General features: G+C 54.2%; 1 protein-coding gene across 5 annotated transcripts in view; it reads left to right on the forward strand.

Moving 5' to 3' along the window:
* Window positions 1-10,577, forward strand: part of CD6 (CD6 molecule) — a 40,111-nt gene extending 29,534 nt beyond the window's left edge. The window contains exons 5-13 of one of the 5 annotated variants that reach the window (XM_072789343.1): window positions 566-868; window positions 2,037-2,102; window positions 4,307-4,447; window positions 4,746-4,844; window positions 6,109-6,231; window positions 7,902-8,021; window positions 8,248-8,502; window positions 8,772-8,876; window positions 9,620-10,577. In XM_072789343.1, the coding sequence (XP_072645444.1) occupies window positions 566-868; window positions 2,037-2,102; window positions 4,307-4,447; window positions 4,746-4,844; window positions 6,109-6,231; window positions 7,902-8,021; window positions 8,248-8,502; window positions 8,772-8,876; window positions 9,620-9,684 (1,277 nt within the window). In that variant the 3' untranslated portion in view covers window positions 9,685-10,577. The remainder of the gene's footprint in view (window positions 1-565; window positions 869-2,036; window positions 2,103-4,306; window positions 4,448-4,745; window positions 4,845-6,108; window positions 6,232-7,901; window positions 8,022-8,247; window positions 8,503-8,771; window positions 8,877-9,619) is intronic. The other 4 variants (XM_072789344.1, XM_072789345.1, XM_072789347.1 and 1 more) reach the window with 4 other exon arrangements.
* Window positions 10,578-19,949: the final 9,372 nt, after the last annotated feature.

Consider the following 19,949-nt stretch of genomic DNA (forward strand, 5'->3'; position numbering starts at 1 on the left):
GAAGTTCTGGTCCAGCCAGGGCTTCCCTTTAATGTGCACAGGAATAGGGGTTGGGAGGCCTTGGTAAAGATAGATCTGATTCAGTAGGTCTGGGCAGAGCTTGAGATTCTGCATTTCTAACAAGATTCGTGCCATGGTGACATTACAGGTCCAAGGACCACAGTTTGAGTAGCAGACATGCAGGGGCAGCCAGAGCAGATGGAGCAGATGAGAGGGGGACACACATGCAGGAGGGAAAGTACACAGGATCTGGAGACTGATTGGCTGCAGGGTGTTTGCATTCATGAGTCTGGTCTGGTGGGGGTTTCAACCCAAAGGATTTTTTTTTTAAGATTTTATTTATTTATTCATGAGAGACACACACGCAGAGAGAGAGAGAGAGAGAGAGAGAGAGGCAGAGACACAGGCAGAGGGAGAAATGCGGGACTTGATCCCAGGACCCTGGGGTTAATGACCTGAGCCCAAGGCAGTTACTCAAGCAATAAGCCCCCCAGGTGCCCCCAGCCACCCCCAGCCAGAGGATCCTGACCTAACTCTGCTCCCCACCCCCACCTCTCCCCTGCAGAGCACCAGTCCTGGCGCCTGACTGGGGGCGCTGACTCCTGCGAGGGGCAGGTGGAGGTACATTTCCGTGGGGTCTGGAGCACAGTGTGTAACAGTGAGTGGTACTCACAGGAGGCCCAGGTACTCTGCCGGGCCTTGGGCTGCGGGACCGTGGCCAGAATACCCAATGGGCTGCCCCACTCCCTGCCGGGCAGGATGTACTACTCATGCAGAGGAGAGGAACCCACCCTCTCGCACTGCTCCTGGCGGTTCAACAACTCCAACCTCTGCAGCCAGTCGAACGCAGCCAGAGTCCTCTGCTCAGGTATCCCTCCTCCCACCCCCATCTCATCCCCTCCCCCAGATTTGCACCAGAAATTCCAACTGAATCCGAAGCTGAGGAACTGACAGCCCAGGAGACCACAGCTTGGGCTAGGTCAGGAATGACAACTGCTGGCATTAGAGACACGATTGCCCTGACCATGTCCAGGCAGACATGGCATTCTTTCCCACAGAGCCTTGACTCAGCCCCCAAATATTTATTAAGGCCTTTTTATATGCTAAGAAGTGGTCCCTGTTGACTGGAATTGGCTCAGGAGATGAAGCCAGCTGCCATCCCAGGGCAGGTGATCATGGGAAAATAATATTGGGAGACAGAGCCTGGCACCCCAATCATGGGGCAGCCGTTGGGGAGCACCCCGTACCTCTCCCTTCAGCTAAGCCTCGTATCCACACTATGAATTACATTCTACTGTATTGCACCAAATCTAAGGTGGCACCGATATGTCACACTATTATTATTTTATGTTCCATAAAGGACAAAAATGCTGCCAAAATAAACTCTCGACATGTCATCAATTGCAGCACTCGATGCCATCACCCCAATTTCAGAAGTGCTAAAATGTGAAAAAGCCAAAGCATTAGGCCCAAAGAAACATGGTATTAGGCTCCCCGTGGGGTGTTTAGGCACCTGGCTAGGGACTCCAGCTCTGCCACTTACCCCCTGGGAGGCTTCGTTCAGTTCTGTGAATATGTGGATGCTGATACGAGCCACCTCGCGGGGCAGCTGGGAAGTCAGGTGATAGCCCACGAAGGACTCCGTGAGCTCCATCCCTCCCCTGTCAAATGATTATGATACTGATGGTAATGTCAGCTTCCTAGCTCCCCGAGGCCAATGCGAAAAGTGAACCCGGGACTTAACAGAAAAGGGGATTTGTGGTCTGTGGCAGATTTTACAGAAAGAAGGGATACTTGCTTTTATTGGCCTCTTACTGTAGCCAAAGAAACTTCTCAGCATTTAATCCATGAGATCCTCCTTATTGCAGGGGGTGGGAAAGGCAGGTTTCCTTAACTCTATGGCCCACCCCCTTCCAAGGGACTATGCCCCTCACTCCAGGTCACTTGTCTGTCTTGTCCAGTTTCTAACACGAGGACTGGCACACAGTAGGTGCTCGGTGATATGTGTTGAGTACCTGACTGGTGCTTTCTGACAGGCTCCCGGAGTCTGCTCAATCTGTCCACTCCTGAAGTCCCTGCAAGTATTCAGCCGATCACTGTGGGTGAGTGTCCCTTGGTTCACGGTGTCTGAGAGAGGTGGATGCGTGCATGCAAGTGTGCTTATGTGTGTGAATGCGTGTGCACACCTGGGGAGGCCCAATGGTGTATCCCTCATCCTCCATCTCTAGACACTGGACTCGCCTCTCCCTCAGCCCCCACCCTGCCATGCACTCTGTTCTGCGGGTAGTTTTGCTCCTCCCCTCCCCTTCCTGCCACATCAACTCCCCCACTCCCCGAACGGTACTTCATGGAAAGGAGCCCAGCCTCCTGTCAGATCCTGTTGGGCAAGAGGTAGAGCTGGGGAGAGCCAGCACTGGTCTGGTCTGACACCGCCAGTGGTAGGTGTGCCGAGAGCAACAGTCAGTGTGTTTATACTGTCCTGGGCACTGGCCCAGAGCTCTCCCCACACACTTTCCCAGCTCTGTAACCTTCCTGGGGTCCCCTTGGGGGAGATCTCCTTGGAGCCCGCACACGGAGGAAGAAGCTCAGGTTCAGAGGGTGAAGGCACAGCCAGCAACGTGGGCTGGAGTGTGCACCCAAGGCTCTGGACTGTGCTTGGTCTACCCGCCACCTACGGATCACTGGCTGACTTCCAGGAAGACTCCTGAGGCTCAAATCCTAGCTGTGCTTCCTACTAGCTGTGTAATGGAGGACACCTTCACCTCTCTGAGCCTCAGATCCCTTGACTGTAAAATGGGGGTGATGATCATGGCAGCTTTCTCCGAGTACTGTTGTGAGTCTCCAGTGAGTTTTTCTAAAGCCCTTAGACCAGTGCAGAGTCCACAGTAAGCAGGGTCTGAGCATTAGTCTCATGATTATTGTGTATGATTATGGGGCCCCTTGGTACTGCCGGGATAGCCACAGGGGCTGGTCCAAGTTCACAGGCTCTATGCTGTACCCCTGCTTCCAGCAGAGGAGGGTGAATGGCGGTGTGGGGATGGAGTGGAGGGCCACCGAGCCCTGACAGAGAACCTGGCAGTGGATGAGGACACGGAAAGGGAATGAAATCCTGGGGAGCAGGTTGAGGGTAACTCCAGATGGGACCCAGACCCCAGCTTGCACACTGTCTCTTTCTGAGCTCAGGGCAGGGAGCCCACCTCCCAGGACCATACTCTAGCCCTTGGCCTAACAGCCCCACCCTCAGCCCTGTCCCTCTGGGCCTCTCCATTCACTGGTCTCCCCGTACCTCCCACAGCCCAGCCTCTCTCTTGCACTCATTTCCTGCTGCTAAGTCCAATTCCCAGCCTGGTCCACGTTGCCCCCTTTGCAGATGGAGAAGAAGGAAGAAAATGAGAACAGGGGTCATCTCGGGGGGAGGGGAGAACAGACAGTGTCCCCAGCCCAGGGATCAGGATGATCTCATCCCACCGCCCACCCATCCATGATGCTGTCACTACCCTTTACCTAGCCCTGTGGCCTATGCACCCCAGGCTGCATACGCTGAGCAGGGGGTGGTCCCTGTCTCCTCTTCTGACCAGGGCTCCAAGCACCTGCCCCACAGCAGCCTCTGTCCAGCCTTTGAGTTCTTCTTAAGCAGGGATAGGGCCAAGAGAGAGAAAACAGTAAGCCACACCAGAGCTGCAGGGGCTGCAGAGCTGGGAGGTCCAGAATCATGGCCCTCGCCCCTACCCTCTGGGAGGACACGTCTGGTAGGAAGGATGTATCCAGGGCACAGAAAGAAATCTCACTCTCCTGATAGTCTGTTCGCTACCAGAGGTAGCTCTAAGTTACCTTCCCTGGAAAGCCAGCCTTAGTCTTCCTCCCTAGAGATTAGATGCCCCGTGTAGGGCCTCATGCCTGCCCATACCTCCATCCCAGCAAGCATGGTGCCATACTGGTTTGAACCTATGTATCAATAGCTCCCCTTAAGGTCTGTGATGCTGATGTCATATTTGTATCCCTAAGTGGCATACACAGTGGGCACTCAGTAATTGTTGAACAGGAAGAGAGATCCCTGTGGGCTGGTGGCCATGGGAAAGTTTCCTCCGGTCAATTATTTATTCATTCAATATGCATTTCTCGAGCACCTACTATATACAAGTCACCTAAAAGCAGATGGCCAAATTAGAAAAAAAGAAGAGAGGAGGGGGGTTGCTCCAGAAGGGAAGCGGGTGAGCTGCAGAGAGGCTGGAGAGGCAAGAAGCACAAGGAGAGGTCTACATACATTCTTCTTTTTCCCTGACTTGGGGCTCTTGTTTCTTCCCAGAATCTTCTGTGACCATGACAACGGAGGACTGGAAACCCCGGGAATTAATGCTCCTCATCCTCTGCATCACTCTGGGAATTCTCTGCCTTGGCTTACTCATCTCCATGGCCTTCATCTTCTTGAAAGTTAAAGGAAAATATGGTAGGTGCAGAGTTCTGGGAGTCACTGGAAAGGCCTAGAGAGGGAAAGAAGCTGGCCTGAGGTGTGGCCCTCTCAGGGGGATGTGGGCCTTGCAGGAGAGATCCAGGTCACCTCCTGATGGAAAGGATTTTCCCAGCATGCTCGGCAGAAATGGCCCGTGGGAGGACCAGACTCTGTGCATGTGTGAGGGTGTGATTGAGGGGGAAGTGAGGAGGAAGGTGTCTCAATGAGCATAGGACCGAGTAGACTGGGAGGGAGCAAAAAATGACCTGGAGAATGTCTGCCTCCCTTCCCTCAGCCCTCCCTGTTATGGTGAACAGCCCACACCTCCTCACCACCACCCCAGAAGGGATCAATAGCTATCAAGATGTCCCCATCACCATTTCCAAAGAAGAAGGTAGGATGTCGCCCACCCTGGGGGTGGAGAGGGCTGGGGAGGCAGAAAGGGTATCCTTTCTGGAGAGCCAGTGGTGTTTAGGTCAAAGCTGTGCCCCAGCTGGAGATGAGACCTCAGGTAGCCCATGGGTGCCTGTGAGACCTTGAGCACGTCATGTCTCGGTCTGGGCCTGAATGGCAGATGATCTTCCAGGGCAGTCATTCTGGGCTAGGCTTTGGGGTCCTAGAATAATGCAGACTCTGGGCATTTCTCAGAGGAAAGCTCCACCCTGCTACTTGGCTGGTAGGTTTGTGATACTGTGGCCTCTTTCAATGGCCTGCTCAGTCAGCCTTCCTGCACGGCCCCATCAAGATTTTCCTGGAACATCATTTTATTTGATATTAAATGTTTTTTTTTAATTTTTATTTATTTATGATAGTCACAGAGAGAGAGAGAGAGAGAGAGAGAGAGAGAGAGGCAGAGACACAGGCAGAGGGAGAAGCAGGCTCCAAGCACCGGGAGCCCAACGTGGGATTCGATCCCGGGTCTCCAGGATCGCGCCCTGGGCCAAAGGCAGGCGCTAAACCGCTGCACCACCCAGGGATCCCTATTTGATATTTTCTAAACGAAAGAAAAATTGGATCGGTCATCCATCTTTTATAACATACGGATTTATACTTCGTGAAAGTCTCTTAGGGAACTCAGGCTTAGTCACACTGCGCTGTGACTGTACTAAATCACCTTTATTTGAAAGCATTCGAGGACAAGAAAACCAATACCAAACCCAGCTGAATGGTAGAAATACTCCCTGTGCGAGGCCTCCATGTGTTTAAGGAAAGAACATGAACGCAGAACCTGGCACACAGGTGAAGCACAGAGCATTTGCTCACTGACTCTCGTAGTCTGAGGGTTAAGAGTCACACTGGCTGCTTCTCTGGGCCCAGTGAGGACCTCCCCGTGCCTTAGTTTCTTCAGCTGTAACGTGGGGACGCCGACGTACCCACCTCACCGAGTCCTTACGATGATCCGAATAAGATCATGTTTTAAGTGTCCCGCCCGGCCTGTAGCAACTGCTCTATGTTTTGGAAGTAAGCAAAGGAAATAAGCCAATGGGCGGGGGGAGCTTGGCAAACCCAGGCTGGACAGTCTGGTACGAGACGGGCGACCTGGGAGACCTGGCGCTGTCCCTGCCCGTGTGTCTGGGCCCCGCCGGCTGCGCGCTCCTGCCGCTCCCTGCACCTCTCCGCCTGCCACTTGGCCCTGCCCGACTCTGCTCTCTCCCCAGTTCCCATGCTGCCCATCCAGGCGCAGGCCCCACCCCCCAAGGACCCGGACTCCAGCTCGGACTCAGACTATGAGCACTATGACTTCAGCACCCAGCCTCCCGTGGCCCTGACCACCTTTTACAGTGAGTGCCCGGGCCCGGGCTCCCCACCCCCACCCCCAACCAGAGAGAGGATCCCGTTGGCTGGGGAGCTCCGCGGGGCCCACCAGGTCACCCTGCATGCTGTCCGTGGAGTGTCCCTTGACTCAAAGTGGCCCTACGCTGAAGCTCTCCAGGTGTTTTGTGACCCTAGAGGCCCCTCTGTGTCTTCGACCTCCTTCCCTCCTGCCTTTGTCCGGCCACACAGGGTCTTAGGACTTGTCCCTTGACACTCACCTCCAGGGTGGCCTTGTCTGCGTGAAGCAAGGAAGTCCAGGCAAGAGACACGTTCAGACGGCTTCTCACAGGCTCACGCCCCTTCTGTGCCCCCTCCTGCCCATCAACCTCACCCCTTCCCCCACCTTGCTGGGGAGCCCAGTTTAAACCCCCAGGTGGCTTTTCCAGCTCTCCTCCCTGCCTGCTGGGGACTGGAGGAGGATAGACAGTGCTTAAGGCAGGGCCCAGGCAATGCTGGACATTAGAGCAAAGAATCCCACACCTATGGGGGACTCCCTTGGGAGCTCATCAAACATCCCCCAGCTTCCCTCCGGGACCCACCCTATGAGTTAGGATGAGAGTTTGTGTGTCACCGGCGCCCCCAAACAATGGCATCCTGAGAAGTTGGCAGGGACCAGCCTTCCTCTCTCTTGCTGCTGTGTAGTCCCTAAGATGTTGCGCTCATCAACATGGTCCAGAACGGCTCACTGCCATTTCCACCTCCTGGACAGCAGCAGGGGGAGGGAAGACGAGGCGGGCTCAGCACTGACAGGCAGGGCACCAAGGATGCCCCCTCACTGCCACGCTCAGCCTTGCCCGCCACAGTCTAACTCCCCAGCTGCAGGAGAGGCCACAGACGAAGCTTCTATCCTGGGCAGCTGTGTGTCCAGATGAAGGCCAGAGGGTCTGCCCTTAGCGGGGTGGAGAATAGAGATTAGTAGGGACGCTGGTCGTCTGTGCCTCACCTGCTGGACCAGGGCCTCTGTGGAAGGAGGTGGCTGAGTGTGCTTCTGCCTTGCCATGCACCAGGATTTGGGAGCCACCAGGGTGAGGCATCCTTGGAACCTGAGGCTCTGCTCTCAGGCATGCAAGATGCTAGATCGAGAGTCTAAAATCCCATGACACTGCGAGTGAGGTTCTATATACCAGGTTTGAGAGCGCAGACTCCAAGGTCCCAGGTTCTCAAGTCCTTAAGATTCAACAGATCCATATCACGTCTCCAGTTCTCAAGCAAAAGTTCCCCAGAGCCTAGGAGGCAGGGATTCCAGACCTCCGGGCTTCCACTCTGCCCTGGCTGGGGCACCGTCTGCCCTCTTCCTGCCCACAGCCCCCGGGGCACAAGGAGGCAGCCCAGGACTCTCCCTGTTTCCTTAAGCAGAAGGAGGGGTATCTGGGGCAAGGCACAAGGCACTAGGGTTTTGGGCAGAAGCAACCTCATCCCGTGCTGGTTAAAGACTGAGATTCAGGACTGGCTGGACTCGGATAAGAGCCCGGGAGCTGACGGGAAGTGCTAACCCCTCTGTACTTCTGGGCTTGTCCTCCCACACTATTCAGCCCCAGGGCACCCCTGGAAGTGCCAAGGCACTGCAGCCCTTCCTGTAGGCTCCGGGGGCGAGGAGGTAGGTCTTCACCCCCCCTCACCACCACTCTGCTTGTAGATTCCCAGCGGCACCGCATCACAGACGAGGAGGTCCAGCAGAACCGGTTCCAGATGCCCCTCCTGGAAGAAGCTGAGGAGGTCCAGCAGAACCAGTTCCAGATGCTCCCCCCGGAGGAAGGTGAGTCAGGCTGGGGAGGTGCACGGAGGCAGTGATAACGATGTCAACCTTGACTCCGGACCTAGCAACTCAGCTCACCTTGAGAAATGCCAACAGCAGCCCCCCTCGATAGCTCCTTTCTGATTTTAACATTCCGCTTGGCCATTAGTTCTTTCTTGGGTCTAATTTGAAGCCCTCTTGCTGCATTGCTGCTTCTTTCCTCACTATTCTCCCTTTCCTGGGCCAGGACTTGAAGAGATGAACGTGTCCCAGGTCCCACCCATTGGTGCTGGACACTACATGGCAAACACCCCCTCCCTGGGCTCTCAACACCGCCCAAGGAGCAGCAGTGAATCCAGCACATCCTCTGGGGAGGATTACTGCAATAGCCCCAGCAGCAGGCTACCTCCGTGGACCCCCCAGGTGTTTTCTGCAGAGAGGAGCCCCCACCTGGAGCAGCCCCCGAACCTGGAGCTGGCTGGCTCCCAAGCTACTTTTTCAGGTGAGCTGGGCCCAGGAGGATCCCGTGTGTGCCCCAGTTCCCATCCTATAGCTGACCTGGCTGGAGGAGGCATAAAGCTGGAAGCCCTGAGCCAGGCTGAGCTCAGGATTCTAGCCCCAGCACAAGTCTCCACCCCTCTCCGGGCCCTCACCTCCTCATTCATGGTCAAGCCAGGAACTGGAGTCTTGTGAGTCATGAGGGCTTCCCAGCTCTGGCAGCTCTCGAGCTGGCTGTCTCCAGGCAGAGTGATTGGTTCTCGGGGTTTCCAGCAGGGCCCTTGGCTGATGACAGCTCCAGCACTTCATCCGGGGAGTGGTACCAGAACTTCCAGCCACCGCCCCAGCCCCCCTCAACGGAGCAGTTTGAGTGTCCAGGTACCAGTGGCAAGGGAGGTGGTCCTGGGAGGAGGAACAGACAGGGAGCAGGGGGTGGATGAGAGGGGGAACTCCACATCCTTTGGATTCATTAGCCCAAGAAGAAAAGTAAAGATTTGTTGTTATTTTTTTTAAGATTTTATTTATTTATTCGTGAGAGACACACACAGAGAGAGAGGTAGAGACATAGGCAGAGGGAGAAGCAGGCTCCATGCGGGGAGCCCGATGCAGGACTCGATCCTGGATCCCAGGATCACACCCTGGGTCAAAGGCAGATGCTCAACCGCTGAGCCCCCAGGCATTCAAGGTTTTTTTTTTTTGTTTCTATTTTCGTTTTTTAAACAAACAAGAATGAGGAGGTGGGAAAAATGGATGTGGACGGGACAGAGAAAGATCCAAAGAATGCCTTGAGAGGAAATAAGCTCCCCATTAGTGGAGGTATTCAAGCAGAAGTAGCCAATGGCCCCTTGGGGAAGACTGCGGTAGCAAGGGGAGTGCCAGCACTCAAGTCGCCCATCATTTCCTGTGCAGGCGTGGGCACTACAGCCCTAAAGTGCACAGATGAGGCTGACATTCTAGCAAGGGAGATGGTAATGAGCAAGATAACACGGCGGGAGTCTTGTCGCTGCACCCACACAGCATCACGTGGGAGGGCTGTGGACTCAGACCCATTCGGCTCTGTCCGATGGGGCTGGAGAGACAGTGACCAGCCTCCCCCTGACCCGAGCCTCCCTGCCGCACAGGACCCCCCACTCCCCGGCCTGATTCCGTTGACAGTGAAGACTATGATGACATCGGAGCAGCCTAGGGCTAGACTCAGCAAGGCTCCAGGTGGCTCCCTCCTGCTGGACTCCTGCTCTACCTGCCCCTACTCTCCCACCCCGTCCTCCCGCATATTCCCCCAGGGGCCTGACAGGCCTCCTCTGGAGAGACGCAGGGAAAGCCCTCACCCTGCACCCACAGCTCCATCTCCATCCATCAAACAGAAGCTGCTGGCACAGCCCTCCCTTGGCCCCAGACAGCCCTGAGGTGGAGGGTGCTGCCTCTGAGAAGTAGTGAGCTCTCTGTCTCAGGGATGAACAAGCGGCCACCTTTCAGCAGACTGCAAGAAGGTCTGAGCATAATGACTTCTGAGGCCCTTTCTGATCCTTGGGGGTCTGTGCTTTAGTTCCCTGAGTCTCAGGTCAAGGCCTGGAGGCACTGAGCGAGCAGAAATGGGCCCCATCCCAGTGCCCCCATGTGCGGGCTGCTAGGCTGCTGTTGCTTTGACAGGTGGAGTCTGGGGCTGAGGGTGGCCCACCACTGACCCAGGTTGGCAGCCACCTGGGCACTTAGGAGCAGCCGGCTGACAGCAAGCAGGTCGACCCTACCCCTAGAGACCCGGAGCCAATCAGGGCACCTCCCTGCTCTGCAGGGACCATCCCTGGACATGAGGTCCTGCTTCGGAGCTTCCTGTGGCATACAAAGACAGCCCTAGCCCAGCTCCCCCAAGACCCAGAGTTGGGCCCCAGTCCCTTGGGACAGAAGCACAGAGAGGAGCCCCCGTGTCTGCTAGCACCGTTGGGGGCTTCCCTGAGGAGCACGTGCACACGCAGCTGACTCACCCTGAGCACAGACATGTGCAGGCGGCCTGAGGGCTCAGAGCCAGCTTCTAGTGCCCAGTTCTGAGTATCCCGAGATTAAAGTAATTGCTGAATAAAACCCCGTGCGTGGAGTGACGAGTCCTTGAGCTCTTACAGTGCCCGGACCTGTGTGTGTGCCTGTGTGTGTGCCTGTGTCTCTGTCTCTGTGTGTTGGGTGAGGGCAGTTCTATCCATCAAGGTGGAGATGGGGAACTGGAAACCATGGCCCGACACTGTGAAAAATGCTAAGGATACAGGAACAGGAGGACACAGGGCCTGCCCTCCTGAAGGAGGTGGACACAGAATGTCTGTGAGTTCAGCAGCCTGCTCCCCTCTCTTCTCTGCCCCACTTGAGCCCTGACTCAGTGGCCCCATAATTTCGGAGACAGGGTAATGTGAAGGGATTTTCTGCTCAGAGCCACCTGACAAAGAACTGGCCCCAGGCTGGAAGGAAGGAGTTGGAGATGAGGCTGAGGAATACACAGTGGGGATGGGGTGTGGGGCGGCTTCATACAGAGGAACCCTGCAGCTGCTCGGAGGCTGGGATTTTAGGCTGCTGCGAGGGCCCCTGCCCAGATCTGCCTTCTGGGTGAGGGCAGGGGGTCGGGTTTCCTCTGAGCCCTCCTAGAGCAGGCAGGTGTTGAAGGAGGCTGGGCTGCAGATCCTTCCCAGAAGGGCTGAGTAGGGCCTGTTCTCCTTTCACCTGTCCCAAGACGGAGAGTAAGCGAGCACTCCCCAGGCAACTGTCACAGGATGTGGTTGCGATTGATGGCCCCCTCCTGACCCTCTGAACCCTCCCCAGCAGGCGGGGGATTCTTAGGGGAGGAGCCAGTGCTGGGGTGAGCCCGGACAGAGCCCCAAGGTGGTTCGTGAAAGCCTTTTTTTATCAGACAGCCTGGGTTCAAATCCCATATCCTCCCTGTGTGGCCATCGGCAAGCACTCAACATCTCTGAGCCTTTGCTGTAAAGTTTGCCTGTGAAGGGGACATGGCAGTAGTAGAGCCTACACAGGAGGTTGCAAGCATTAGAGAGGTTTAGCAATGAATGTTCTCTCTCAGGAGAGGTGAGAGAGCTCCCTGGAAGGAGGAAGGGGAAAAGAAAAGAGCCACCAATCCCCCAGGTCCCAGCGCCCTGGTGCTGGTGGAGGCAAGCATCTTGTCCCACTGTTATCTTTCAGATGAGGACACTGAGGCCCAAGAGGGAAAGGACTTGTCCAAGGTCACTCAAAGTTAATTGCCAAGTCACAACTCGGCCCTACCCCCCCCCCGCCCCGCCCCGCTCTCTAGGGCTTAGACAGGGAGATGGTGGCACCCTCTGAGTTCTCTACTCTTAAGGGACCAGGCATTATCGCTAGTCTCAAGGATCTGGGATCGGAAATACAAGCTGTTATATGGATGGGCACTGAATTGATTTCAGAAACATCAATACAGGGGGAGGGCTACGTAGGAGCACGGAGGCACTGTAGCAATTTTATGACTGCAAGCCCGTGACAGAATGAACTGGGCCTAGGAGAGCTCCTGACCCAGCTGGAGGGGAGGAGGCATTCATCTGGAAAGACCTTTGCCGGGGATAGGAGGGCAGGTGGTGATGCCTGAGCTGGGTTGTAAAGGATGAGTAGTAATTTGCTATCTAGGGGTGGGGAGGAAAGGGCCTTCCAAGTCAATGGGATGGCATGAGCGAAGACAGCACAAGAAACCAGGTAGCCCACAAGGTAAAGGGTGGTCCAGCTGAGGGCAGTCAATTCTCACACCAGCTCTATGTAGCAGGTAAGAAAACATAGACCCAGAGAAGTTAAGTAAAATGGCCAAGTCACAGAGCTAAAAAAGAGGCAACTCTACCGGTTGTCCGGCTTCAGAGTCTGAGCATTAACCATGGCACCTCCAGTGGACACCTGTTCCTGTTCCTGGGCCCCGAAGCCACACTGCTGGGCACAGCCAGGGCCCCAGCCCAGCCCTGGGATCTAGAGACACCAGCCTGTCTGTCCACCAACAGCACAGGCACCTGCTGGGTGTGGGGATTCTGTGCTCAGGAATGGAAAATAACTCACTACCTGGGCACTTACATGGAGCCATGCCCTAGCTGACCCCAGAGCAAGAGAGGAGTGAAACGAGCCCTTGCCTTGGGACTTGAAAGTCTCTGGGGCAGACACACAGAAACCAGCGCCTGCGGGACACACCGGGAGAGCGGTGGCAGTGAGGACGGCAGTGAGTGGCACTTGCTATGCACCAGGCCTATGTTATTTCACGTAATCCTCATAAGAGCTCTCAGAAAAGGTATTATCCTCCCTGATCTATAAATAAGGAAATGAGATCCAGAGGCAAAGTGACACGCCAGGGGTCACACAGCTTGTCAGCTCATAGGTACAACTGCTCCACCTGACTCCAAAGCCCCGTGTGAAACCACTTCACTGCACAGTGGGACGCATCCTGGGCACACTTAACCCACATGATCTTCAGTGTATCTGCTCGGCGACGAAACAGAAAGAAGAGGAACAATGGAGCCTGCGGTCCCCCTCGGTGAACAAACACGGAGGGAGGAGAGAGGTGAGAGGCCCTCTGTTTCCCCAGACCCTGAGAACTCTGCACCGCCCGGGCATCTTGCCACTTTAGTCACCAACAACTAAACGCTTTCTCGCATGGCAGGCCCGAGCCCAAAGCCAAACTTCGTCTGGGCGATGCAAGGCCGGCAGGAGAGCTGTCTGGCTGGACACAGCACAGGACTCAGATGCAGGAGGCTTCCTACCCGAGCCTGCTTTTTCTCTCCCTCCCCCCTCCCTCCCTCGCTTCTTCCCCTCCCTCCTTCCTCTTTCTTTTCCTCCTTCTTTCCTTTTCTGTCTTTTAAACAGTAAATGGGCACATGGCTCAAATCTCCAAACCACATACAAATGCACATCATCAAAATCTTGTTACCCACCCATCTGCCCTCTCTCGTCACTCTTCCCCCTCCCTGGGTAGACAGTACTGTTCCTCTGATGCAAACATAAGCAAATACAAATATCTCTTGCTTCCCCATGCCCCTGCTTATTTTTATGCAAGCCGGGGTCCTTCTACCCACACTCCTAGGCTCCTTGCTTCTCCTCACTTCTCAAGGCATGCCAGAAAACTCTCCCTAAGGGATTTTCAGAAGTAATACCATGTTCGAGCTTCATCCCATGTGCTACCCAAGCACACAGCCTCTACTTGGCGTGCATCTCCGACTCAGTGCTCCAGAGGGCTGTGTGGACAGAGGGGAAGCAGCCACCAACCCTGACAGGCTCTGCTGGGGAAAGCAGGACAAAAGAGAGGAAGTTCACTGGGCAGAAAAGAGAATGAAGGGCATTCCCAGTGGCAACATGTGCAAGCATGGTACAGGTTGGTTGAAGCCTGGGGGTGGGGGGCGGACAGGGGTCCACACGTGGGTAAAATGCCAAGGAGAATGTCAGAGGGTCTATAACTTCTGCCGAGGGTTTGGTTGTCATCCTACAGGCATTGGGGAGTCCTGAGTAGTTTCTAAGGCAGGGAAGTGATGGGACGAGACAGATACTCTAGAAAGATCACTGCTGTGAGGTGAAGGCTGGTTAGAGGGAGACCAGTTCGGAGGTCGTCGCCAAGCACCAAATGCCAAGACTGGGGGTGGAGAAGGATCCCAGGATGTGGAGAGTGATCACATGTAGAGGGGTGACCTCCTAACATGGCAGCCTGCAGCCACGGTGATAGGGTGACAGTGACATGAAAACAGCTTCCTTTCCCTGTACTTACTATGTATCAGGTGCTCTTCTGGGAATATTCCAGGTTCTCACACATTAAGGCTCACAGCGGCCCCGTGAGCATTGTCTCCACCTCACAGCTAAGGAAACCAAGGCTTGGGACGATCCAGACCTTCGGCAGGGTTGTCAGGGGGTCATGGTGTGGCCAGGCCCTGGCTCCCCCTCCACGTGACCCCCTGAGGCGGGAAGAGCCACTGCAAAGGCTCAGGTCTGTGCTCACTGATCTGAATGCCCAGCCAGGAGGCCACACCATTTATGCTTCAGGCCTCACAGCTCATCTGCATCCTCCAGACATTGGGGAGAGCTCGAGGGAGGAGGCCAGGAGGAGGCTTGGCACGATCATCCAGGGGCTCATCTCTGTTCCGCACCCCAGGCTGCAGCACGTGGCTCTAAGGCCACTCCCAGGGGCACGGGCTTGGGCTTCCCTGCCCTGCCGGGCGTCTCCTATGGGCACCCAACATTTTCCACTAGAGATCTCACCTCCAAGGCACACCTGCCCAGCCCTGCTCAGATCCCCATCCCTGCGGGCCACCCCATCAACAGGTTCTGCTTCCACAGCCCACCCGGCCCTTCCTGAGACCCTCTCCATGGTCCTGGAGGTGGGCAGGGGTGGCCAGAGCCCCGCGTGGCCGCTCAGTGTGGCCTGCCCCTGCCCAGAGCCCGAGACCCCCGCCCCACCATCCTGGCTTTGTAAAGATGGGATGGAGTCTCCAAAATGGGGAGAAGCAGGGGAGACCCATCGAAGACGGGATGAGTTCAAAGTAGCCTCAGTGGAAAGTTCATCTCCCACCACATCCTTCAGCTGTTTACCAGTTTGACACGGTTCTGGCATCCTGACATGAAAAGAGGCTCACCCCTCACCAACATCATCGAGGAAGGACAGAAATAGCAGCAGAATAAGACAAAGAAGAGGGAGACGGGGGTTGGGGTGGGCTGGGAGTGCGTGAGGAGACAGGGAGGGAGGCAGGTGGGAGGCAGCATATCCTGTAGCAGACAGAGGGAGGGACAGGCCAGAAGAGGCCGCCTCAAATGTTGGAGAGGATGTGGTGGAAGGGGAACCCTCTTGCACTGTTGGTGGGAATGTGACCTGGTGCAGCCACTCTGGAAAACTGTGTGGAGGTTCCTCAAAGGGTTAAAAATAGACCTGCCCTACGACCCAGCAATTGCCCTGCTGGGGATTTACCCCAAAGATATAGAAGCAGTGAATCGCCGGGACACCTGCACCCCGATGTTTATAGCAGCAATGTCCACAATAGCCAAACTGTGGAAGGAGCCTCGGTGTCCATCGAAAGATGAATGGATCAAGAAGCTGTGGTCTATGTATACAATGGAATATTCCTCAGCCATTAGAAATGACAAATACCCACCATTTGCTTCGACGTGGATGGAACTGGAGGGTATTATGCTGAGTGAAATAAGCCAATCGGAGAAGGACAAACGTTCTATGGTCTCATTCATTTGGGGAATATAAAAAATAGTGAAAGGGAATAAAGGGAAAGGAGAGAAAATGAGTGAAAATATCAGAGAGGGAGACAAGACATGAGAGACTCCGAACTCTGGGAAATGAACAAGGGGTGATGGAAGGGGAGGAGGACGGGGGGGTGGGCACTGAGCGGGGCACTTGGCGGGATGAGCACTGGGTGTTATGCTATATGTTGGCAAATTGAACTCCAATAAAAAATATATGTACAAACAAAAAACAAAGAGCAGAAGAAGCCGCCTCTCTCCCCTCCCCTGCACTGGGAGCTGCCCTAGTCCCTTACCCATCCACTGTCACTTAACCCTCAAGGGCTCTCAGGGCAGCAAGATATTCCCATCTCCCTTGCCTTCTAGGTAAGAAAAGCAGAGCCTGGAGAAACCATGAAACTTGCTCAAGGCCACCCAGCAGGGCCCGGAGGGAGCCCCAGCCAGCAGGGATTGCACACGTAGGCAGGAAGGAGAAAAGGGAAGAAGATGGGCAAGTAGAAGGCTGGAGACTGAGACGGGACAGGCTGGAGGAGGCCCAGCAAGGATCGAGGGTTGGAAACGTCTTCTCTTAGGGACAGAGGGTGGCTGAAGGCAGGCGCCCTGTCCTGGCTACCTCCCCCAGACTCCCCCCGACCCCTCCCACCTACCCATCCCCCAAGTGCAAGAGAGAGGGAGAGTCATCCTCCGGGCCTTCATTTCCTTCTGAGCAACCCCCTCTGTTACAGGGTGTCCTGCCACCGCCACTGCCCCCCCCCCACCCCACTGGGCAAGGGGCCAGGCCCACCTCATCCCCCTCCAAGTCTCTTGCAGCAGGGAGAGAAAAATGATCCACAAACACATTCCCCGCCTGGGTCTATGGGCCACACTCCGCTCTCCCTGGGGGATACAGGAGCAGGGGTCATACTTCCTCTGAAGCCTCCTGTTTGAGGAAGCATGCCCAGCCTTCCTGCGGGCCTCGCTCAGACACCTGGGCCTGACATGAAGGTTGCTCTCACCTGAGGAGGAGACGCTAACACGACTGGAGTCAGCAGCCCCCAACTCTTCTGAGTGACTGAGACACAGTGATACCTGTTGTCACAGGTCCATGACAGCATCGTTTTTCTCCCCCAGACCTGTGGTCCCTTCTGCACCAGCACCCCAGCTTCCCATGGCTCACCCCATGTCCTGCTCTCACTCGCATCCCTCCCTCTTTCTGGGAACCTGCGGGACCCCCAGGGTCACACCCACACTCCCCCTCTGCCCAGAACAGCCCCTCCCCTGGAGAAGGCCCCAGTGGGGTCTTGGATCACACAGGCCTTCATGACCTTCTGTCCCCAGGCCATCCTCCCTGGGGACAGTTAGTGTGGGACCTGAAGTAACCTGGCCATCCTGCACCTCTGGGTGCTGGGGAACACTCCATCGTGTGGGGGGATACAACAGCATTGACTGAAGCTGCCCAGTAAAAATCCTGAGCTACCTTCCCTCTGGTTCCAGAGAACTCATCTGTCCATCCTTACACAAGTCTTCTTGCTGCTTTGTTGAGCTCGTTTCTTCATTCTCAGTGATATGGGCTGTTTGTCCCATGACTCCTGTCCGCATCGAAGCAGGCCTTCCTCCCAGCCTCTGCCCAGCCCTGGGGAGGGAGCCCAGACCCTGATGCCCTGCCCAAGCCTGAGCTTCCACCCAGCCGTCTAGAATAGCTTCTGTCTCACCATTTGAGCCACAGTCTTTCACCTGGTGGGATGAGGAGCCGGGAGCAGAAGGACGTTGATTTAAACCAACATCTCTCAAACTCCAGCTTCCCGCGTGTCTTCCTGGTTTTGCTCTATCGGTGGACTATTTGTTCTTCGGTTACTTAATCCAGGTGTACCTCGCTTTATTATGGTCTGGTTTATTGTGCTTTGCAAACACTGCGTCTTAAAAACCTCAGTTTTCGTGGCAACCCTGCATCAAGCACGTCTCTCGGCTGCACTTTGCCAACAGCATTTGGTCACTTTGTGTCTCTGTGTCACATGTTGGTAATTCTCACAGCATTTCATTATTGTGATAGTTGCTGTGGATCTATGAGCGGTGGTCTCTGATGTGACCATGGAGATTGTTTTGGGGCTCCAGGACCCACGCCCAGGAAAGACGGAGAACCTTATTCATACATGTGTGTGTTCTGACTCTGCACTGACCGGCTGTTTCCCGCCTCTCTCCCTCTCCTTGGGCTTTCCTATTCCCAGAGACACAACAATATTGAAATCAGGGCAACTAATAAGCCCACGGTGGCCCAAAAGTTCTGTGAAAGAGAGTCAATCAATGCGGTAAACTTTATTGTTGTCTCATTTGAAGAACTTGACAGGGCCACCCCAATTATTTTTTTTTTTTAAGATTTTATTTATTTATTCATGAGAGAGAAAGAGAGAGAGACTGAGGCAGAGACACAGGCAAAAGGAGAAGCAGGCTCCATGCAGGGAGCCCGACCTGGGACTCGACCCCAGGTCTTCAGGATCACACCCTGGGCCAAAGGCGGCGCTAAACCGCTGAGCCCCCCGGGCTGCCCAAAGGCCTCCCCAGCTTTCAGCGACCACCATCCTGAGCAGTCAGCAGCCACTGACCTCGAGGCAACACCCTCCACCAGCAAATCTGATGACTCACTGAAAGCTCAGATGATGGTTAGCATTTTGGGGCAATATTTTAAATTAAGGTATGTACACTTTTTTTTTAAAGATAGAATGCTGTGGCACACTTAATGGACTACAGTACAGCACAAACATAACTTTTCCATACACTAGGAAACCAAAAAGCTCACTTGACTCTCTTTATTTGGATATTCACTTTCTGGTGGCGCCCTGGAATGAACCTACCTATATCTGTAGTTCTTCTCTAAAGGGATCCATACTTTTTAAAACTTAAATATATTGTAAAATAAATATCTAGCCATTTTACAAAATATCTGGCATGGGCTTTTCAAAAATGCTAGTATTAGGAAGTACAAAGATCCAGGCACTATTTCAAACTAAAGGAGCTAAGGAGATCTGGCAACTGAATGCATGTGTTCTGGGATTTCCTTTTGCTGTAAAGGGTATAACCAGGGCTGATGGTGAAATGGGAATGAGGTCTGCAGATTAGGTGGTAACATTTTATCAGTATTAACTCCCGGATTTTGATACACGAACTATGGTTATATAAAAACAAATATTCTGGGATCCCTGGGTGGCGCAGCGGTTTGGCGCCTGCCTTTGGCCCAGGGCGTGATCCTGGAGACGCGGGATCGAATCCCACGTTGGGCTCCTGGTGCATGGAGCCTGCTTCTCCCTCTGCCTGTGTCTCTGCCTCTCTCTCTCTCTGTGACTATCATAAAAAAAAAAGATTAAAAAAAAATAAAAAAAAAAAAACAAATATTCTGTGGGACGTGTTAGAATATATTTCCGGTTCAGGTCATGATCCCGGGGTCCTGGAATCGAGTCCCACATCGGGTTCTGCAGTCTCTGCCTCTCTCTGTGTCTATCGTGAATAAATAAATAAAATCTTTTTAAAAATTCTCTCTTTTAGGAAATGCACACTAAAGTATTGAAGGATTTAGGAGTAAAGTGACAACCTACTTTTAAATGGTTCAGAAAATAGTCTCTGTTTGTGGGGTGGGTTGGTAAGGGAGGGGGTAGTCAAGTAGTAAAATATTAACCCTGGAAGATATTCAGAAATGAGGGGTATCCAGGGATTCTTTATACGATTCTTGCAAATTTTCTCTAAGTCTTAGATTGTTTTTAAATTAGAAATGGGGACCCCTGGGTGGCTCAGTCAGCTGAGCGTCTGCCTTTGGCTCAGGTCATGATCCGGGGGTCATGGGATAAGCCCCACGTTGGGCTCCTGGCTCAGTGGGGAGCCTGCTTCTCCGTCTGCCTCTGCCTGCCGCTCCCCCTGCTTGTACTCACTCTCTCTCTCTGTGAAACGAATAAATAAAATATTTTTAAATTTTAGTTAATTAAATTAGTTAGTTTAACTAAATTAAATACATTTAAAAGTGAGCCCAGAAGCAGGCACACATTTAAAAGGAATATGTTGTTATAAGGGGAAAACCAGTGTCATTTGCTACAAATTGAAGGTAATTCTTCCAAAGCAACGCCACTGCTCTTGGTACATTAGTCCCCTGCGTGTGAGCCTTTACTCCGTACTCTCTGGAAGGGAGTCTCTGTGTACAACCCTCACCTCAGAAATAGGGCAAGTCCGTTTTTATGTCCTCTCCACAGACGGAGCAAGAAATACTTGTGTGTGTGC

The sequence above is a fragment of the Canis lupus genome, chromosome 21 (assembly GCF_048164855.1).
Source record: "Canis lupus baileyi chromosome 21, mCanLup2.hap1, whole genome shotgun sequence".
NCBI classification, from domain to species: Eukaryota; Metazoa; Chordata; class Mammalia; order Carnivora; family Canidae; genus Canis; species Canis lupus.